Source organism: Bicyclus anynana, chromosome 13, assembly GCF_947172395.1.
Source record: "Bicyclus anynana chromosome 13, ilBicAnyn1.1, whole genome shotgun sequence".
Lineage (NCBI taxonomy): Eukaryota > Metazoa > Arthropoda > Insecta > Lepidoptera > Nymphalidae > Bicyclus > Bicyclus anynana.
The window spans coordinates 8,946,092-8,968,365 of NC_069095.1; the positions used below are offsets into that span (position 1 = coordinate 8,946,092).

At 35.0% G+C, this 22,274-nt stretch overlaps 1 protein-coding gene across 3 annotated transcripts in view; it reads left to right on the forward strand.

The window, feature by feature from the left end:
• The window catches only part of LOC112051327 (lysine-specific demethylase 3A), a 239,103-nt gene that overhangs the window by 101,173 nt on the left and 115,656 nt on the right, over positions 1-22,274 (forward strand). For all 3 annotated transcript variants that reach the window (XM_052885108.1, XM_052885110.1, XM_052885111.1), the window contains one exon: positions 19,927-20,038. In XM_052885108.1, the coding sequence (XP_052741068.1) occupies positions 19,927-20,038 (112 nt within the window). The remainder of the gene's footprint in view (positions 1-19,926; positions 20,039-22,274) is intronic.

Sequence of the window (22,274 nt, forward strand, 5' to 3'; positions counted from 1 at the left end):
GTAGAGTTTAGACCGTGGCGACTTTTATGAGTCCACCACGCTGGCCTAATGCGGATTGCTAGACTTCAACACGTAGAGAATTAAGAAAATTCTCAGGTATGAAAGTTTCCTAACGATGTTTTTCCTTCGCCGTTTGAGACCTGTGATATTTAATTTCTTAAAAAGTAGAAAACGTAATTTTTATTACCATACTTTCTAAACGATAAACGATATTTTCTACGCTAAACAGGTCACCAAACGCCAGACCCTTAGTTGCGTGGCAACACTTTCGCTATAGAGTAGAGAGACCCTTATAATTTAATCTTTACCGGTGATTATTGAAGCGTTGCCGCGAAGCTAAATACCTGGAGACATGATTTCTCATATTATGCCGTGTAAAACATCAATAAATTGCGCTATAAACTTGGTCAGTTGAGAGTTTGACCCTTAAAACCTGGAACTACCCAAATTCACCATGGTTCAAACTTATATAACCATACCATAATTGTCTACCGTACTTACTTTTGGTGGTAGCATGGGCTAACAAACTTTAAATTTTTATTAAATGGGGTATGTCTGGCTATGACAGGCTCTCGTTTTATACAGCTTCCTCTCTTTCGCTTGTGCGCAGAATGTTTAGCTTTAATCCCAACTCGGCTCACGTCCCGCGGAAAAGTAAATGGGACTTTAGTAATTGCACTTTAGAATTGCTTTTAGATTGCATTGGCCACCACCTGGGACTAAGGTGTTTTTATTGATACTTAAACTAAAGTATGTTATATATTAATGGAATCAAAAGGTTGAAAGCTATTTCTTTGTTTGATAACTAGCAAAGTTGAACAGTTTTATCTAGAGTTGGCAGCTGGGTTTGTTAGTGACGTTTTTACAAGCTTTTTATATAATTTTGTATAGTTCTTGGAGAAACCAGTGACTCACTTGGCAGTAACTAGATTATGACCCTAATTTATGGTGGTAGGCCAGTATCTCTTGTATTTGAAATACCGAAGCCGCATAACGAAGCTAATCTTCGCTTCTAAACTACTTTTTGTGACAAATAAATTAACTCTTCTGTTTCATTCTCTAAGCCAGGAGTAGCCAACCGGTCATAGCGAAAATATCTATTAGATATTTACTGATACACAAATATAAAGTACAGATTAAATAAATAATAAAAGTTTTTATTTGGAACCACTTTATGACCCTAAACTATGATTCCACAAAAGTTATAAGCTATCTTATAGTGATCATCGCCCTTCCTGAAAAACATAGTACCTACATATACAAATTTTACAACCTTAAAAACAAACATAACTTAAATTTTAAATGTAGATAAAAATTACATAATATTCTTGGTTTGTCTGTAATTCGTTATATCATTTAGATTTAGTTAGTAGATCGCACAGTCTAATCAGAAAATATTTAATCACCTTGGATACCCCTGCTTCAACAAGTGATGAAAGAAAAGGAAATGCTTCTTCTATCTACTTGTACAACTTTGTGTTTGTAGTAAAAAAAAATCTTTTGAAATAGTTGAATTGAACTTTTGCCAAAGCGTCGTTCCGTTTTGTAGCCAAATCTGCAGAGTTTATTTATCTAAGAGTATATTTACTTATTATCTCAAGCTTTATTTCACAAAGGAGATTGTTCCAGATCTTATAACTCATATATTAGTCATAGTTTCTGTACTGACAATATAATTTAGTGTGCAGACAACCATTACAAATTACAATATTGTAACATGAAATTCTTATCCTTGATCTTTATTTAAAGTATGCGAATGTTTAAAAGGAGCTCGTAATTCATGATGTATGATTATTTCTATCTGCATAATAGTATGTATATACTCGTATGTAATAGACTTAATTAACGATATAAATTGGTTTTTGTAAATAGATCTAATATACACACAGCTACAATTGTTTTATAATGGTATTTGACTAAGACTTGGGTCCCTAAATCTGTTGTACCTCCCAAATGGCAAGGTCCAAACTTCAAAGTTGCGTTCAAACTTCAAGATAGAAGCAGAAGCTGACTAAAGTGTCTTTCAGATAGCATGAGTACTTTGGCAGTCGCCTGTATGATGACTTGATTCTATGACTCTATTATCGCGAATCGCGGCAAACTTTCAAGATTGAAACGAACTGTAACTTTCAGTTTTAATTAAAGAAGGTCTGGCAATCACAGCCACTTAAAAGAACATAAGTTTAAGACATTGAAGTGATGACACCATCTCTCGTATAGACCGAAGTTAAATAAAACTTAAAACTCCACTCAACAGAAATGTTTGCATGTTTTAATTCAATTTGAATGTCAATAAAGTGAATTATACATCTAGTATCGACAAACTAAACGTTCGAATTGCACAACCCGATCTGTATACATTAGAATGCAGTAAGTTTCTCATAGTCGATCGGTACCGTGAGAGTCGCCGACTCACCGCTTGAATCGATTCAAACTTTTCCTATTACTGTAAGATTGGCTTCGGTCGCTTGTTTGTGTTAATGTATTTCTCTTTGATTGTGTCTTCGTATCAAAGTCGAGTGTGTAACACACTGTTGTTGTGCAAAGTGGCCATTATAACATTTTGTATAATATTGCACATGCATTTTGCTGTAAGTTTGCGAACTTTTATTTAGTAATCACTATCCGGTCAAGCTTCGCTTTGACTATGTGCACTTCTTCCCTGTCCTACCCTACCCATGCCATAACCTAAGTATCTCCTGATTGTTAGCTACTTCCCGACCAATTTTCAACCTAATCGGTTCAGCCGTTCTTGAGTTCTAAATAGTGTGATTAACACGTACTGTCTTTTATGTACTCGTATAAATACGAGCATATGTTTACTTCGTAGATATTTTGGTCAAACCTGAGTTTAAAATTAATAAATCTATAAGTTCTAGTTCTTCTAATGATTGTGTTGCCGATGATAAAATAATATGATTAAGTAACATTATTAATATCATTCAGAGTCAGATAATATAATAATGTCAACATTCTTCAACAAATTCCAATTGGTAAAATAATCGCTTTACATAATAACATCATTAACATAACACGTTGATTAAGTATGGCAATAAAAATTAAAAGGTTATTGATATTTGAACAAACATAAATCATGCCGATTCCACATAATACTTTTATTGATATCAATTATAGTCTCGTAATATGTGTTTTAATGTAGTGTTGTTGATGCGTATAGGTGTTTTTGCCTCGTTAGTACATTGGTTAGGCTACATGGTTTCGAGTCCTAGGTCGGGTAATGAAATTCTGAGCTTTCTAGAAATACTTTGTGCAAAATTTTTCATCCCAGAGTTGGGAAGTTGGTGTGACACCCCACAACAATACTGATAGTTGTCGTACAGTCTACGTTCAAAATGACGGATCGTGAAAAAGGCGAAAAAGGCTTGGGGAAAGCAGGCGCGAAACGCCACAGAAAAGTCCTACTAGATAACATTGAAGGGATAACCAAGCCTGCCATTCGTAGATTGCCCAGAAGAGGTGGAGTAAGTAGGAGTAAAGTAAGAGAGGATATAGAGGATATCCGGTCTGATTTACGCAGGACCCGTGGTTTTTTGAAGATATTTTTGGAAAATGTCATCCGAAACGCAGTCACATACACAGGGCATGCTGAAAGGTAAACCGTTACAGCTATGAACGAAGCGTCAAGGCACACTATGGATTCGGGGGATGATGATTCCATACGAAAAAAAAATATGAATAGTTATTAACACTTTATCAACCTCTTACTGGGCTTACCACCAGTTAGAGCTGAGTGGTGGGCCCTAAGCTCCTGTAAGGAATCCTGGCCCTATAGTGGGCCTTTAAAACAGGCTGATAATGATAATTACCCGTGTTGTTGATATACTACGATGCGAGAGGAGGGGGCTTGTTCGGCGTAATCGGCAAAGTTTGCAACAACATCGGCCGACTTTCCGCCTGTATCAGAGTTAGTTAATGCGAGTTCCCGTGCACGGTATACGGATATCGATCGCGACAAGTGCGGGACGCCGGGTTCGTCTGGCTCCGTCTCCCCCCCAACTCCCCGTGGGGGGGTCTGTTTTACCGTGCCACTCGCTACTTTGTTCTTGTTTTGTTTGAAGGTTAATATTAGTTTTGACCTGCACGACAGACGGCTTCAAGTATTTTTTGACAGGCACGTTCCATTGTTTAGCTCTTCGCTGCGTTTTGTTTGTGGATGCGTATTTAAATTGTGTTGTGTTGTGGTTATAATTATGTAGGAGGTAAATACTAGAGTAATTTTCCTTTCAATTAAATTCTACACATCTTCTTTAAACTCGTAATCTTCTAGGATCCTGTTAAGTCAGGAATTTTTGAGAACTTTAAACGAAGGTATTCGTTTAAAGTTCGTGGTTTTTTATTGTAAAGGCTTATATTTTATTTTGTGTTACCAATAAGAAGTGTGTATTTAATTAAAGTTTTTCTAAATTATATTCGTCACTCAGTAATTCAATTATAGAATAGCACAAAGCAAAGTAATTTCATTCTCCAAACGCTATGCCGAGTAGACCAAATAATGTTGATGTTTTTGTAACAATAAGAACTCCCATAAATACAATTGTAAGTTTGGACTACTTACACAATATGAGAATAGATTTATCGTGACAAATGCTAACCCATACATCTCCTCCAACTAAATCGTTCAACAAATTAATTGGATATATCGATCGTATCAGAATCGAGATTTAGTTATCATTACGTACAATTAAAAAGTTGTCTAAGTAAGCAGTTTAGTATAAGTACTATACGCCATAGTAGGCCAACTTTGAACTTACGTATGTAAAGAAAGAAAGAAAGAAAATATCTTTATTGCTACCATTATGCCACACATCACAATTATCGTAATAAGTAATAACCTAGAAAAAGGTCCCAGCTCAGCATGTTGCTATATGCTCCCCGTATGCAAAAAAGCATATTTTATGTCTGCGGGAGCTATAAGAAATTTTGTAAGATCCATCATTAATCGGTCTGCAGTTACAAAAACGGTGACCTTGCGTGTGCGGAAGGTGCAATGCATGAGTGGAAGTGTGAAGTCTGATTAATTATGCAAGCCTGTGTCTGGTGGCCGGGCGTGCGGGGGGCGCGGGGCGAGGCGCGGGGGGCGCTCCCTCCCCGCGGCGCCAGTTTGCGCCATTCTCCCGCGTCGACGAACGTTCGGCTACTCGCTAGCTCGGAACGTTTTAACGCATCTCGTACCTTTCACCGCACTGACTTCACATGTTTTCAAATTTCGAATGATCGCTCAGAGTTGTGAAGTGATTTGATTTTGGTGATTTGTGGCCGAAGACGACGTCTGCAACGCCGGCGCCTGTCTCACACTACTGAGCACCGGTTAGCATTGGTCATTGACATTTATGTATTGCACCTGCAGTGTTCTCAGTAGAGCTATTACACTTATAAGTTTATAATTTGTTCCCTTTTACGTAACCCCTTTAATTGGATTCTGTGAACTCTTTTAATTTCTTTGCAAGCATAGTTTATAAATATGACATACTTTACTTTTTTGGGTACATTTTGAATAATTTTATGATTGTATTTATTATTCTTACGCTTATCATCAAAACGGTGAAGTTTCGGAAAGCTAATTATCATATAATAGCGTGAGCACGACTGCCTAATATAAACACGGATACATAAACATTTTCACATATACATATGCGCTCGCGTGCAACTATGTAGGTACTTGCAGTGAATACAAAGTAGCTACGGATAGCCACACCCCGATAACGCCACTATCTCTTTCCTACATCAGCCCAATTTGTAATGCCGTCTCTTTTCAGATGCAGATCAGTAGACCGTTAATTCGGACAGTAATTAAGATACACTTATACACATACTAAATTATGTATATTCGCGACAGGGTTCCCAACTTAGGGGTTTTCCCCCCAGATTTAGGGGGCAAATAAGTGAAATGGGATTTTTTTAGGGGTATTTTCAGGGATTTTTTGACTCTTTAATATTTTTAAATTGATGATAATTTTAATATTTCTTTCTTGGCCTAGCGACTTATAACGACATATAATACGTTATTCTACAACCACTCTGAGGCAATGGGAGGCAATTTTCATCGAATAAAAAAAATTGGTAAATTTATTCATTGTCAACATGTATGATTTCAAAAAATCTGAATCTTCAGATAAAGACGTAGTATTTTGTCTGTATTAAATATAGACTTTTGAAACATATGACAGCATATTATTTCTAAATTATTATGAATTTATATTTTTTAGGGGGACAACTCAATAATTAAGGCGATTGTTAGGGGTTTTTGACACCAACTTTAGGGATAAATATTTTGGAGAGTTGGTAACACTGATTCGCGAGTTCGACTTGGATCAATTGCGCGCATCATTTGTAGAACACACACGATAGCCGCCATATTGTTATTGTTATTACGTCGCCTTGGAAGGAAACAGGCCGTTTGACTCGCTTCGATGTTTGCTTTTGTTCTTTTCTAACTTCTTTGTTAGTCGTTATTGTTCCTTTGTTCGGTGTTATAAAGCGACCGCAGTCGGGTGGACGCTATTTATAAACATTCGCCCGCTGATTGGATTCCTTTATACCTGTGGTGTTTCTCTCTTAGGACTGGCCAAATTAAAAGGCACGTGTAGCCTTTTCTCTTGACGGCGTCGCTACAAAGTTGTAGCCTACTTTGTAGACTTCGGATATCACGGTATTGTTATCATCATTATCAGCACATTTTAACAGTCCAGGCCTCCCTCCTTATAGGGGAAAGGATATGGAGCTTACACCCACCTCACTGTTCTAATGCGGGTTGGCGGGTAATAGTCAATATTCATTTGTTTCAATAAGGCTTAGTTTACACGCACTTTCGAAAGGTCAGGTATTAATATCATAAGATGACGGTGGTAATAATTAGTCGAAAATTTGAAATTAAATTTACGAGGGCGCCTTAGTCCGAGAAAAGACCACGAGTTTTTCTTTTTTAGTTTATCACCATTTAACAATAGGTGTCTAAGTAGCCAGTCATGTAATACATTTCATTTCCAAGCTTTTTTGTCGTGTATATTTTCATTAACTGGAGTGATACTATTAAAGTCATTAACAACCACTATCATATTTTAATGATAATGACCTGGAGCGACGGCTGAACGGCGGTGTAATACAAGTACAACCCCACGTTACAATCTTCAGGCTGAAAATTTTAAATGAAAATTAAAAAAAAATATCTTATAACCTGACGCAGGATTCGAACCCAGATCTCATAATCCGAAACCACATAAGCTAACCATTGGACCTACAGTAGGTCCTATAGTATGGGGTATTGTTATGGGTTTAGAAAACATTATCCGTGAAAGGCAGGCTCCGGATACGGGTTTAAATGGTCCAGACCCAGACGTAACATCGCAGAGGCGGCCGATCTCGTACCGTCTGCATCCCACGTCCGCCCACCCGCCGCATGTTACAACTACGTGAATAAATCTTACCTGACAACATACCACTACACGGACGATAGACATGAAAGCTTTTACTTCGCCTTTGCAAATATCACGCAACGTTGAGAACAATGCTTGTAACTTTGGAATGAGGATTTTTAATACTGTAATACGGAAAGGGGTTATTGGCAAAGCTATAAGTGTAGTTGTTAATACAGTACAGAAAGGGGTTATTGGCAAAGCTATAAGTGCAGTTGTTGGTACTGAAAAAAAAAATGCTGTAGACTCTTTCTGTTTGGGTCACAGACAGTTATTGGCAAAGCTATAAATGCAGTTGTTAATACTGTACAGAAAGGGGTTATTGGCAAAGCTATAAGTGCAGTTTTTAAAACTGTAATACAGAAAGGGATTATTGGCAAAGCTATAAGTGCAGTTTTTAAAACTGTAATACAGAAAGGGATTATTGGCAAAGCTATAAGTGCAGTTTTTAAAACTGTAATACAGAAAGGGATTATTGGCAAAGCTATAAGTGCAGTTTTTAAAACTGTAATACAGAAAGGGATTATTGGCAAAGCTATAAGTGTAGTTATTGATACTGTAAAAAAATATTGTAAACTCTTTCTGTTTGGTGTCACAGACAGTCATATAATATGTAAAATAGAATGTACTGTTTGTAACACTAAAATGAATATAGACGTTTTTCCTTTCATTCTTTTCTTGTAATACAAAAAGGCTAAGTAAAGTTATTGGCTATAAGTTCCGTTGAAAGTGATTTGTTTTTCCGAACATCATCGTCATCTCCTTTACCTTATTCCACTTAAATGGGGTCGCCAAAATATGTCAATCTTCCTTTCGCTTCTACATATTTTGTTAACTTATCATCTACTCCTTTTACACATACTAACCATCTCTTTCTTTGCTTTCTTCTCTTGTGTCCTTCTACTTGAAATACTATGTATTAAAATTAAAAATTGTTTACCAATACTACTTGTGTAAACAGTTCATTTATTTGTAAATAAAAATTACGTAATTCAAAATTACGAATGGACGTATATAAAAGGCGACATTTTCGAAAGTTGTATAACGCGAGTAGGTAGGATATCGAAGGCTAATTTCTCCTTTATCGCGCCGCTCCACTTTTGCTCTGTGTTCAAGAAGATTAATTACCCGTTTCCCCTTCTCATACTCTTAATAGTCTCGTATACGACGTTAATAAAATATGTTTGGTACGGATCCAAGTTTACTACCGTGTAATATGATGGGATGGGGAGTGATGTCATTTGTTTTACTTTTACTGTTTCATCTATCTGCTTTTATCTTACTTGTGATGTAGTTAACGTGTAATTGAATCTACTTACAATGTGTACGTAGTATAGTAGCTACATAATTACTATAATACGCATAAATTGTTGAGGCATCCTTGTTAGTTTTCGTTTTTGTTTAATTACTATTGGTAGTTCTAGCTTTATATCCAGTCAATATAGCCCAAAAAAGGCCAGTTTTGTCTTTGTTGTGGTCAACTATGACGTTGAGATCATAGAGACTACGTAGTTGTTTACCATGCTTATCCAGGTAGGTATGGACTGACGAAATTACAGTTTTTATGAAAACTTCAAGGTCTAGTCATCGTGGACTCTCGCAGTATTTGTCATAGGCGTAAGCGATTATATCATTTAACTCCTATAAATTAATAACTATAAAAACAAGCAATTAATCAATAAATAATGATCAGAAAGCAGTAATGCAGTTGATATTTATTCCAAATAATGTTAAAGGTAACTTGGGATTTATAACGATGTATGATTTAGAACGCTCGGTAGTGCAACACAAACTGGTTCCACTAATCGGTAGCCAATGGCCATATTAAGGTTGTAATCTACTTAGAGAGGGCAGACTAAGCTTGGGAGCGGACTAGGAATACCGGTTAGTAAGGTGAGGTGGGAGGGAGGGAGGGACGAGTCGTGTTGCACTCTTGCCCTCCGGCGTTCTATACCAGATTGAGATAAACGTACAGGGAACACGGTATGAACATTGCACGGTACGAATACAGCCCGAGGCGTGGTGGTATATGTATTACGTTTATATAAAACAGAATATCGTGTGTATGACTTAAATACATCATCAGAGAATTTTAGATCATATATCTTTGATGATGTAACTTTTTGTCTTTATGTCACAGTAAGGTGGCTAAAAACTCTTAAAAGTTTTTTGGTACTCATCCCAAAATAAATAATAATCTTAGATGCGTAAAACCTATTCAAGTATCTATATCCGTATCCGTTTTAAGGATTGCAACTTTACTGTCTGTCTGTTACATTCATCTTTCTAGGATACGTGTTAAAAAATGTAAAACAACGCGAAGAAACAAAAATACTTACAGAACTAGAAAACATCTCCCCAAGCCGATAGGCTATCGTGGGGCGAAATGACCCTATAAGAAAATAAATAATAACAAAAAAGAGAAAACAAACCAAGTGGAAAATATTAGACAGAAAGAATGGGTGGTTCTTGAACCACCATTTTAAATTGTAGGTACTACGTAAAATTGAAAACCAGCACATATTGCTGGTTTTCAATTTATTTTGAAAAAGAAAACGTAACTGATCATTCACTAAAAACAATGCTAGAAATGTCCGAGTATATACTCGTAGATAAACGTGTATGAAACAGTGTGTCGTGAGCAAGTTGCTCGGGTCGTTGTATCGTAATGCCTTTCGGAAGTTTTTATGCAATTGTTATGCATGAGGGTCCTTTGTCGTGTCGCAGACTGGTTTGATGACTGACTACTATTATGTCATCGTTATTTTCTACTTCCTCATTTATTTTTAAGTCTTCACATTCACAATTCTGAATAGCTTCCCACGTGCATGCCTATTGTGATGGAACATCTCAACGTCATTTAGTCGGACCTTGACTAGAGGTAAATCTGTTTTACCGTAGTCATTACTGAGTTTAAATAACTCGCTTTATCAAGTTAGTAAATTGCTCAGTAATTTATTTACTTACTGAGGCATCATTCATATTTGGATTACATTAAGGAAGATCTTCAAAGTTTCTTTTATACTTTATATCTACGATTTTGTTTGTACTATACATATATCAAAATGAAATTTCATAATTTAAATTCAAAAATTAATAATTTAATTCTAGTATGCATGGTTTACAAGCGTTTTTGTAACGTCACATTAGGTTTTTGAACGGTTATGTTAGTCTTCTTTTCTCTATGTAGAGAAAAAATTTGTTAGAATAGTTGAATATCTATATACAACTATCCTATCTAATAGCTATCCTCACCTATAATAAGGAAAAGAATATATTATAATCATTTAGTAAAGCTGAAAAGTTTGTTTGTATGATTGAACGAAAATGATCACTTCACTATAAAATGCGGATCAATGCTTATTTTAATAGAATTATAGTTGATATTTCAATTGAAATTCTAACGGAGTCAATGAACAAACTTTTACAACAGACCGGAAAACTTGTTCCAATAGGAATAAGTAAATTGTTAAAAGAGGTGCTTAGTAACGAGTGTAGAGTGTACGTTTCCCTCGTAAGTACAGTAATTGTCGGGGTCAACCGGAGCGTGTAGTCATTACATAACACATCAACTTATAAGATAATCACTATGAATTATGTAATTTTTACAGCTGCCTCGTTATCAGTGATATGGTCGTTAATTTTGTGAACGGATACAGTTGTAATTATAATTATATTGCTGATAAAAAAGTTTCCGATGTCCGATAAGTTCACTTTCTTGTTTTCATTATTTTTTTTAGTTTGTTGTAAGTATGTATTTAAATCTGCTGCTGTGTTATTGTTGCGAATAGCTGCCTTTAAAAAATAATATTTAAGTAGCTTAAAATAAGTCTAGACAACACAAAAAGTAGTCTGATATTTAAAAACAGGTTGGTCGTCTAGCTATCGATTATAGTTTTCGTGAGGTCAATGATTTAAAAACCGCTGGTTAGTTTAAAAAAAAAACAAAGACTATGTATTGCTTTTGATAGAGAAGTTACTCTAATAAACTGATGAGACTTATGGAGAGCGTTTACATAATAGAAATAATATTCAATCACTAATAAAATCAATAAACAGGCAGGAACTACGTATTCATGCTAAGTTATATCTTTACTGAGGGGCGGGTCCTTATCCCTAACGAGAATAAATCACCTGGCGATATTCAATAGGCCGTTCACCCGCTATCGAACTTCCTGTGAGCGTTCAGCTTTACTTCCTATTGATTTATGTTTTCGTTTGAAACGACTATTTACGGTCGATCGTTTGACTTGTGTTCGATTGAAGATTGCGTGACATAATGAGGTTACTTTTTGCTTGGTCTTAATGATGTTCTTTATAAAGTTTTTTCTATCATTAAGTTTATCGTAACCTGTATAGCCTAGTGGATATGACCTCTGCCTTCGATTCGGAGGGCGTAGGTTTGAACTCGGTCCGGGACATGCACCTCAAACTTTCCAGTCGTATGTGCATTTTAAGAAATTATCACGTGTCTCAAAACTGTGAAGGAAAGCTGCATACCTTAGAATTTTAATTCTCTACGTGTATGAAGTCTGCCAATCTGCATTGGGCCAGCATGGTGGACTTAGCTTCTTTACCCCTTTCATTCTGAGAGGAGATTCGTTCTCAATAGTGATCCGAATTAGGTGTATATGCTTTATTAAATATGTAAATAACTTAAATAGATTGGAATACCTGTAGATCCAGACCTGGATTGTAAAACTTCTCTTGTAGTTAGTAATTGTTGTAGCATTTCGTTTGGCTTCTGCGAGTTAAACTTTTAATCTTAACTAGTTATCACTGTTTAAACTTCTCGAGGTGAAAACCTCTTGAACTATGCCTCTCATTTATTCCAACTTGTTTGTAATGTCATGTATTCCTCAGTGTAAAATTATATTGAGTTACTTTGTATTCCACCAAATTTTTTAACAAATGTGTTAGATTTCTTCCCATTTTAGTAGAAAAGTAAGTACTAAAGTACAAAATGAGGCCGTAATAGTAATTTACGGCCTCATTTAGGTGAAAAGATTCCGGCCTAGACAGAAATGTTGAGGCCTTTTAAGACACACTTAGACCTATTTGCTCAAAACCGTACGAACGCCACTAAGAGCTGTACAGTTGTGCAAACTAGTAATGGCAGTAAGAATGCGAACGTTTCCTGTTTCTTCTATTTGCTCGTTAAAATAAAATGCAGAGTTGATTTTTTCGAATTTAAAAAGCTTTTTTATGAAACGCGAAAGTAAACTCGAACTAGTTTCGCAGTATATTTATTTACGACTATGTTTGAAACTTTTGGAAAGTTTTCTTTGGGGATCGCTTAAAAGTGGAAGTTTTATTAGGAAATTTAGCATGTTTTTATTCTAGTAATTAATATATGGTCAGTAGTAATAATCAGATAAATCCACTAAAAACAAAACACATGAACTTACTAGTATTAACTTATCAGAAACTATAAAATATTAATAAAATAATAATGGTTGAATTAAAAATATATTAACTTGGTATTAGTTGAATTAAACACTTTTTAGATTAGTACAGTTATAAAAAGAGTAATATTTTTTTGTAATATTAAATTTTGTATGGCAATGAACTGAGGTCATTGAGATTTTACTCCTAACGGTGTACACCTACGCTTTGCTAACTAAACTAATGTATCTCGTCTCGTTTAGTACACTCTGTAGTTACTAGTTATAGATATATGGGTCCAAAAACTTCTGGCACCGAACTGGAACAAGCACTAATGTAGGCGTGTTAAATTATAATATGATTTATAACAAACAAGTTAAGTTAGTTATTTATACTCTGATATCTCGTGTTAAACTTTAAATAGACGTATGTTAACGTTAATTGACTTTTGATGGGTGTTACGTGGGACGAAAGCCAATATAGCACGTATCAAATAGTTATCGAGTAGGTATGTATATATAAATAATAAGTGGTTGTGGACTCAATTTCTGGATAGGCACAATTGAGTTTAATAGTAAATTAAAAAGTATAACGTTGAGTAAAATTATCAATTTGATTTGCAACAACTGGCTTTATAACGATTAAAGTTATGATACTTAAATCATAAAAATGTATTGATTACTAAATTTTATTTTATATCCTTTTTTAAATGTATATTAATATGATTTCTATTAACTTCATTATTAATATTAACAAACAAGTTAAGTTAGTTATTTATACTCTGATATCTCGTGTTAAACTTGAGATAGACGTATGTTGATGTTAATTGACTTTTGATGGGTGATACGTGGGACGAAAGCCAATATAGCACGTATCAAATAGTTATCGAGTAGGTATGTTAATGACTTGATGATTAGGTAGTCGTATGTTTCGACGTTGTTAAATAGAACTATACAAGGTTATTACTTTATCAAGTTATAAGTATTCAAATATGGTAAATAGACAAACAAGGATTATTGTGATGGCGTAATGAAACTAGATGTTAATTATTTATTTGTTTATTTATGATTAGTGGACACTCGCGACTTTGTCCGCGTGAAAACCATGAGCGATAAGCTTCTTCTTGGTTCACTCTATTTATTGTTAAAAACCGTAGTCAATGTGTAGTTTGAAAGATCTAAGCGTACAAACGCGAGAAACAACATTATTTTAACTTTAATACTATTAAAAGATAGGTCATAAGCATGATGGTCGAGTACATATTATTACGTACTAGCTGACGCCGCGCGGTTTCACCCGTGTAGTTTCCATTCCCGTAGGAATACGGGAATATATATTATAGCCTTCCTCGATAAATGGGCTATCTAATGCTGAAAGAATTTTTCAAATCGGACCAGTAGTTCCTGAGATTAGCGCGTTCAAACAAACAAACAAAGAAACTCTTCAGCTTTATAATATTAGTGTATATTAGGTTATGTTTTAAACATTTGTATAAATGTTAAATTATACAAGACAAAAAATATAGATACGGCCTCGCCCTTTAATAAAGTAATTCTTGATGGAAATTATGACTAATGATTAAAGTAAAAGATGGTCTTAAATAAAAGAGAACAACCTACGTAAAATGTTCTATTTTTATTCCCGATACCTATTTTGATAATTGATTCCCTCATCGCCTTTATTTCTTGTTCTTATTCTTACGTAACAAATAACCGTAGATTTTAAAGTAGCGGTCGTTTTATTAGTAAAGTAAGATAACTTCTTAATTGCCATAAACTGGAAAGTTTCATAACAACGGCGTAACTTTTTAATGTTATTTCCTAGAAAGCCTTGGTAGCGTAGTGGTTAGAGAAAGTGGATCCATAATAAGTGGTTGTGGACTCAATTTCTGGGTAGGCACAATTGAGTTAATGGTAAATTAAAAAATAAAACGTTGAGTTAAATTGTCAATTTGATTTGCAACTAATGCCTTTATAACGATTAAAGTTATTTATTGATTACTTAAATCATAAAAATGTATTAACTACTTACTTAAATTTTATTTTATATCCTTTTTTAAATGGATATAAACTGGTATGTGGGAACATACCAAGGAAATATGGGATGTTGCTTTATACTTCTCAGATCCAGCTGTGGATATTCAATAATAATGATGATATACATGGTATGCCTAAAGAGCTGGTTAAGTTACATTTAAAAGATAAAATCCAAGTTTAGCTTTAATAAGAACATAATTAATGACGTCTTCAAAGATAATACCGTGTAGGTCAATATTAGAACATAGAAAATTAAACAATCTCTTAAGGCGATTACAACCCACACGTAATAATCATCCTGGCAGGCGACCGTCGTTCAAGTATAGTAAAACTAATAATAACAGTAACAGTAATACAGTTACTTCATATTGATTTTTTATTCTGCATATATATTAATGTCTGTCGTAATCCCTCTTAAGAGTTGTTAATTCTTATTAATGTGTTTAAGATTTTAGGAATTTCCTAACTGTATCTTACTCATAATAATTATACCGCGTGTTATGTTTTAAAAGTTTTAATAAATAAGTATTTAAAAATATTCGCTTAAGTCTTTTAATTGTAGAAAGTATTTACATTGACCTGCAAGATAGCACAGATAGAATAGTCTATAATAATATTGTTATATAGTAAGATGTTGATTTGTTATTGTAATATTGAAAACTGAGTTCCTTCTCCATAATTTTGCTAGTTATTTTTAATCTGACAATTTTAAAATATGATATATATATATGAATATCACAATTTGTATTTAAACCTCATCTATTCTTATATTGCAGTTCAATTCATGATTTGTACACAGTCATCAATCAATACTTGTTTAAAAAAATAGTTTTTGTGATAGCTACAAAGCCCAATTTTTTCTTGTAATCATACAACAATCGACACATTCTGATTTGTTTACTGAAGCGATAAAAAGCTTTCCCAAATATTAAAAGACCTGTAAACATTTTTGACGCTTTCAAACATTAACCATTTCACTTCATAATACGAATATTTTTCTTTGTTAGATTAATCATTTCTCACTCGACGATAAAGGCTTAAAGAGGGTTGCCTTTAAGTCGGGGTGACTGACACACAAGGGTTATGGTGGCATTAAATGGATCGTTCGCTTTTATAGCAGCCTACGGAATTATGTACCTACATATCAAACACTAGCTTATAAAGGTGGCTTACGCTTCTATGGTTTCTGGTAGTTATCTTTATTGGAGGTAGTGCTTTTTCGAGCATCACTTACAATGATAATAACTTTATTCTATAGATAGGTTACGTCCCTACAAAATCACCGCAAAAAGTGATCCGAATAATAGGCTATAACACTGAGCGCACACATTTCGTCTTTAAGTAATAAATAGTTTTTACACATTCTGAACACACAACGCGATATTGTAGACGATATTTAGGTATTATTTGTTTAATTAAAGTTCATTGTTCACCACAACTAACATTGAGTTGACTAAATTTCCTCTTTTGAGCGGCTCATTTTTCATGCGATAATAACTCATCTATAGTATTTAATATCATTGATCACTTACATTAATTTTGCAATTATCACAAATTACACGTTTCTTCAGATGTCACGTCGCTTACGAGCTTTTATGCTTTTGTGCTGTATTTATTGCTGTATCTAGCATAATACGTATTATACAATGCCACAAAAAAAATCTTCTCATTTGGTCTCGAATCTTAAAAAAAAATACGCTCAACAACTCACAAAATTAACAGCATTAATTTTTTAACTTTAATTATTTTAGAGTGTCCCAGTTTGTGGGCGGCAAACGAGTCAAGCACCTTCAAGCACAAGGTTCTTAACCTATTGAGAGTAGGCCTCGTGTCTGATTAAAGAAGGGTTGAATCTTAATAATATTGATAATTCTACTCCAGCCGTGGGTACTTATGGTTACGATGGATTCTTTACCATAATTTACCGTTATTATTAATAGATTATTTATTTTTGTAACTTTGAGTATAAGATTTTAATCTTGTTATGTTGCTTCTATGGAATCTCTCCATGCTGACTCACCCTTTGATCGTCGTGTTATTTTTAACCCCCGACGCAAAAAGAGGGATGTTATAAGTTTTACGTGTCTGTCTGTTTGTCAGACTGTCTGTGGCACCATAACTCCCGAATGGATAAAGCGATTTCTATTTAGTTTAACAGATGTCTGTTATGAACGAATTTGCGAGAGGGTCGAGAGTCTATAGCGAGACTCGAGGACGAAGTCTAAGGGTGAACTATGATGTCGAGGGCGTCCGTTACTATTGTATAGATGAGTAATGTAGCTGACATACAGCCACTGACGAACGAGTAATCTCTCATGCCTGCTGCGCTGACAGCTTGACAACCGATAAAACTGATCATGTATTGGTCGCGATCGGCATGATGTCAAGCACATTGCGACCAACACACGATCAGTTTTATCGGCTGTCAAGCCGTTTACGTCGCAGGCATGTGAGATTACTTGATCGTCAGTGGCTGACATAAGGTTTAGGTTCAGGACCATTTTGATTTTATTAAATTATTTTTATTTTTACAATATTGTACGCCCTTATATCCTAGCTCTGGATATGCATCGGCTATCATGAAGTTTTTGTACGAAGATATCTATAGCGGTTAATATTAGAATCCATGTGTAATATATTTTCTGTGGAACGTTCTTGAGATGTTACCGATGGGGATTTCCGTACAATTCACGGCTCGTAATGTAATAAAATGATGAGATCATCTTTTAATATTGTAATTGATGTATTCCTGCTCGCCGCAACAAGACGGTGAGTGGAAACATGCCCTAATTGTTAAGTGGAAAAGTTATGCGGTTCGCGATTCTTGAGCAAGCAACCATGGCCCACTTCAGTCGCATTGCGTAGGTCAGTCATACGACGTGCACACTTTCACTGCAATTCACTTTCACTCGGCTATCTTGTGCCTTTACTTCACACTAAAAAAATGAGACCCTACCGCCGATCCATCATATTGCCCCTTGAAAGACTTGATTGATCACCATAAGTGGGGAGATCCATGTATGATGCACAGTTATCATATATTTCATGCTATGCTGACAACCTTATAAATAGCCTGTCAAACATATTTTATAGTAGGTGTCATGTTAAAAAAGTGTGCTAAGAACATGCTAGAAACTATGTTTATATTTGTCGATCATATTTAATTTTGTTTTAGTATAAGTATTAAGTACCGTTAATACAGATGACCGAAAATATGTAGGTGTTATTTAAATAAATCGCAGAATGTCTAATGAGTCCGTTTAGCGATTTATGCGGGCGTATTTGATTATGTTTTAAGCGCTATAAGGAAGTAATAAAACTTAATAAAACACAACATGACAAACCCTATCTAATAGTGTGTTATTACTAACTTATTGTTTACTTATTACTACTTGAATTATTTGGAAATATCAAATCACATTATGCATTGTATCTCTCTAGATACCTAAACAAAATACATACTCGTACATTTATATTGTAATCTATACTAATATTATAAAGCTGAAGAGTTTGTTTGTTTGATTGAACGCGCTAATCTCAGGAACTACTGGCTACTGGTCAACGGGAACCGCGTCGTTCCCGTTCCCGTAAACGTGAAACCTCGCGGCGTCAGCTAGTAAATAATAAAAGTGGCTGACTAAAAGAAATTCTCATTGATATTGACGTCAGATACCTCTCTCTGTACTCTAATTTACAAAGTTATTTCAAATTTGCTTAGGTATTTGATTATATTTTAAGCAATTTACTAATTTGTTTAACTAAAATTACTAATTTCACATTATTTCCATAATAGTGTTATTTACAAGGTTATCTGCATATTGTGGCTTCTTATATGTTTAAGTGCTTCATTAAAAGACTTGTTACTCAATTATAAAGTTAAAGCATCAGTAAAAAATTCGTCGTTGATATGTACTTAGACAATAATGTAATATGTAGTCGCTGTCAATATTTCGATGACGCAACCCGCTGTCACGGCATAATGTTCGCCGGTGCACATAAACATTCCAACCCACCCCCATTCACCCCTCGATTGCCCCCCCAGACCGCCGCATGCCCCATTTTTCACGATACTTGGCATGGCGTGCCGTAACTCGTAACCCCCCCTTCCATTTTCTTTCATGTTGTTAAAGCTTTTTGTTACGTCAACACATGGTCAGCTGTTCTAATATTTTTGCGCTGATATATCCAAATAACTTTACGTCTTTCGACATCCGAATGTTTTTAACGATTCGCTCGTTTATTATGTACTCTAATAACTTCCTGGCAATAAAATTCTTGCACGAGTGATAGTGACTTTAGTGTCTGCTGTAACTATTACATTTCCTCGTTGTTTTCAAAATATACACATGACTCACCATCACATTACTATATTTAAATTTATTACTTTAATTACTTACTCCGAAAATATTAATTTTAGAAGACATGTTCCTTGAACGTTTTGAATTATTTTTTATTAAAGAATTTAACCCTAGAGTTATAAGAAGTACTCCCGAGCACCCTGTATTAAGGACTCAGAATCAATTAATAGAGCTTATCCGTGTATCAATCAGCATTAGTGCAGTGCATTGATACATTCTGGCAAGTCAGCGTAATATGCGGTGCGGTGCGTTGCTGAGTCGGCGTATCTGAGCTGAGCATTGAGCCGTGACTCAGCGTGGCCAGGAACAATGACTCAGCACGGCTCGGACTCAGGGAAACGCCAGGCGTAATAAGTGGATTACGCCTGCACGACTCAACGGTTCTATTCAAAGAGGCTTTTTTATCTGCAACTGTTTTTTTGAAGATATTCGTCGCTTAAATCATGGTGCTTGTGTTTGCAAGTGTTTGCGGAGACGGTGCGCTGTTTTATTCGCTCCGTACGTACTAAAGATTAGACGGTGACCCAAATTGGGTTTTAATGAGACCGCAGAACGCTCTGGTAATCACAAGTGGGTAAACAACATTTAAACTGAATACTGGAGTACGTCTGTTTCGAAACAACAGGATCGAATTTATTATGCGCGTCACTATGCCTACTTGTTGTTGTAACTGTAGACTTAACTTAAACATAATTATTAATTCACTTGTTCCAGAGGGTAGAACGAGAAGCTACTAAGAGTCCAGCCACCACAAGTACCAGAAAGAAGACAGCTGTAAGAAGCAACGGTCAGATCGCCACTGTAGAGCCACCACCCCAACCAACAGGTAAATAAGTTTTTTGAACACAAACTCAATACTTCACAAGTACTCCTAACTTGCGAACAACGACATTTATCTAATGAAGAAAATAGACACATTTCTACTAATGAAACTGTCCTAGTCTCGTCTCTTTCGTCCCAACGCAAAGAAATAGAGCGATTGCATCGTTATTAGTGGACATTTCGCATGTTAGGCGTACTGTATTCCATTGTTATTATTGTAAAATGTATTTCATTTGTCGAAATTGAAATTTTAATACAGACATTGACAAAGAATACCACAACTTCATTGCTTAAAATTAAATAATTGAAGCAAATGGATTCTGTTATAACTGGCTGATATGTAAAGGCGTTGTGTTAGCACAAATTGGTTTTCGAGACTTTGGTACGCTTGAAATCCAATATTAGCAGGAATATGTTAAGACACTCTCAAAGGGAATGGGATGCGGCAATGCAGCTTAGAGGATTCAATGCTTTCAGGTGCACTGACTACCTCTGTGATCCTAGATTGGATCTATTCAATTTGATGGTCAAACGGAAATAAGAGCTCTTGAGAGCTTGTACGTAGTTAATATGTTACCAGTGTTACTTTGGGTATTTGAAATGAGCAAATAAGAATAACTATGATAGATAATAAATAATTCACTTCTGTTTGTTAACAAAAAAGACTATATGCAATCTCTGAATTGGTCTAGGTCTGGCTGGTAGGAGGCTTCGGCCTTGGCTAGTTACTATTTTAGCGGCAAAGAGGTACCGCCAAGTGATTTCGGGTTTCGGTACGATGTCGTGTAGAAACTAAAAGGGGTGTGGATTTTCATCCTACTCTTAACAAGCTAGCCCGCTTCCATCTTAGATTGCATCATCACTTATCATCAGATGAGATTGTAGTCAAGGGCTAACTTGTAAAGATTGTAAATAAAAAGTTACAAGTAATTAGGTATTCTCTTGAATGCGTATATTGCCTCAAAGTCATTTTTATTCCGATATTTACTACGAGTTTCGATGCCTAATGGCTTGTTAGGTATTATGCGCCATATTAATATTATGTTCTTATAATTCTGGTTCTATTTTATGACCTCATTGGTTATTCAGAACATTATTTATAAAAAAACAGATCACTGGCCATACACGATCAATCGAAAATTAACAATTAGTATGCCCGTAGATGCAAATCTACGGGCATACTAATTGTTAATTTTTATGCCTTTGACCTCATAATTTAAAATTATATTTGAATAATTAGCATTCCGTTCGTTGTTCGTGTGGGAGAACAATAAATCGGCATTGTCGTCCCCCATACTTTCTCTAATGTTCGCGCATTGGCGATCGCGCCGGAGATGAATGGGGGCCATTTGCAATCGACGGCAATTCTGTCTAATAAATATCTCATTAACTGTGAATTTAGTACTGTTTAATGGTATCTATTGTATTAGACATAATTAATAGGACCTTAATGGCAATGGTCGAGATACGTGAATGATTAAGTGCTCTCAATTTTAAATGCTTTAGAGATATTGTTCAGAATTATTACTTTAATAGATTAAGACTTCTTATAGAAAATAGACTTCGACTAGATTTAGACAAGAAGGTTCAAATAGATTGCCTTGTGTGTTGACCAGGAATTAATGTGAAAGAAGGATTTTGAGACATTCATTTGGACAGCAACAACAAATATAGTAAACAGACTATAGTAGCATATGGGTATCATAAATATTAAAAGCACGAATTACCAAAGCAAATTATACTAATAAAATATAATTTACAATACCAATAAAGTAAAAAAAAAATTAAGCTCATTCAACATAAACTAGTTGTGACATTTGTGAAATTGAAAATTCTGTGCACCTAGCCACCACTGTGTCCCCAAATAAAGCTGATAAAAAGCGTTTTCCCGTTTACGCGATGCTGTCCGTGACAGGTGTGACGTCACGGAATTGGACAGATTTATTTTTGTCATGTAAATTAAGGTGAATGGTATTTATGTTAAAAATAATAAGGTTCAGTCTGCAATGTTCGATCGTACATATAAAAGAAATTCAAAATTTATTCAACTACCGACTTAGTTTACAAGGACTTTTGAAAGACTTGATTATTAAATAAAATAATTATGTTATGTACTAGTTTTATGTTGATAATAATAATTATTTTCCATACAGCAAGTAGTCTGAAAAGTCTGTGCCAGCAGGGCTGTCAATAGACGATCGGGGAACGAACCGGTCAGTCTTAAATCCGGCCATATAATC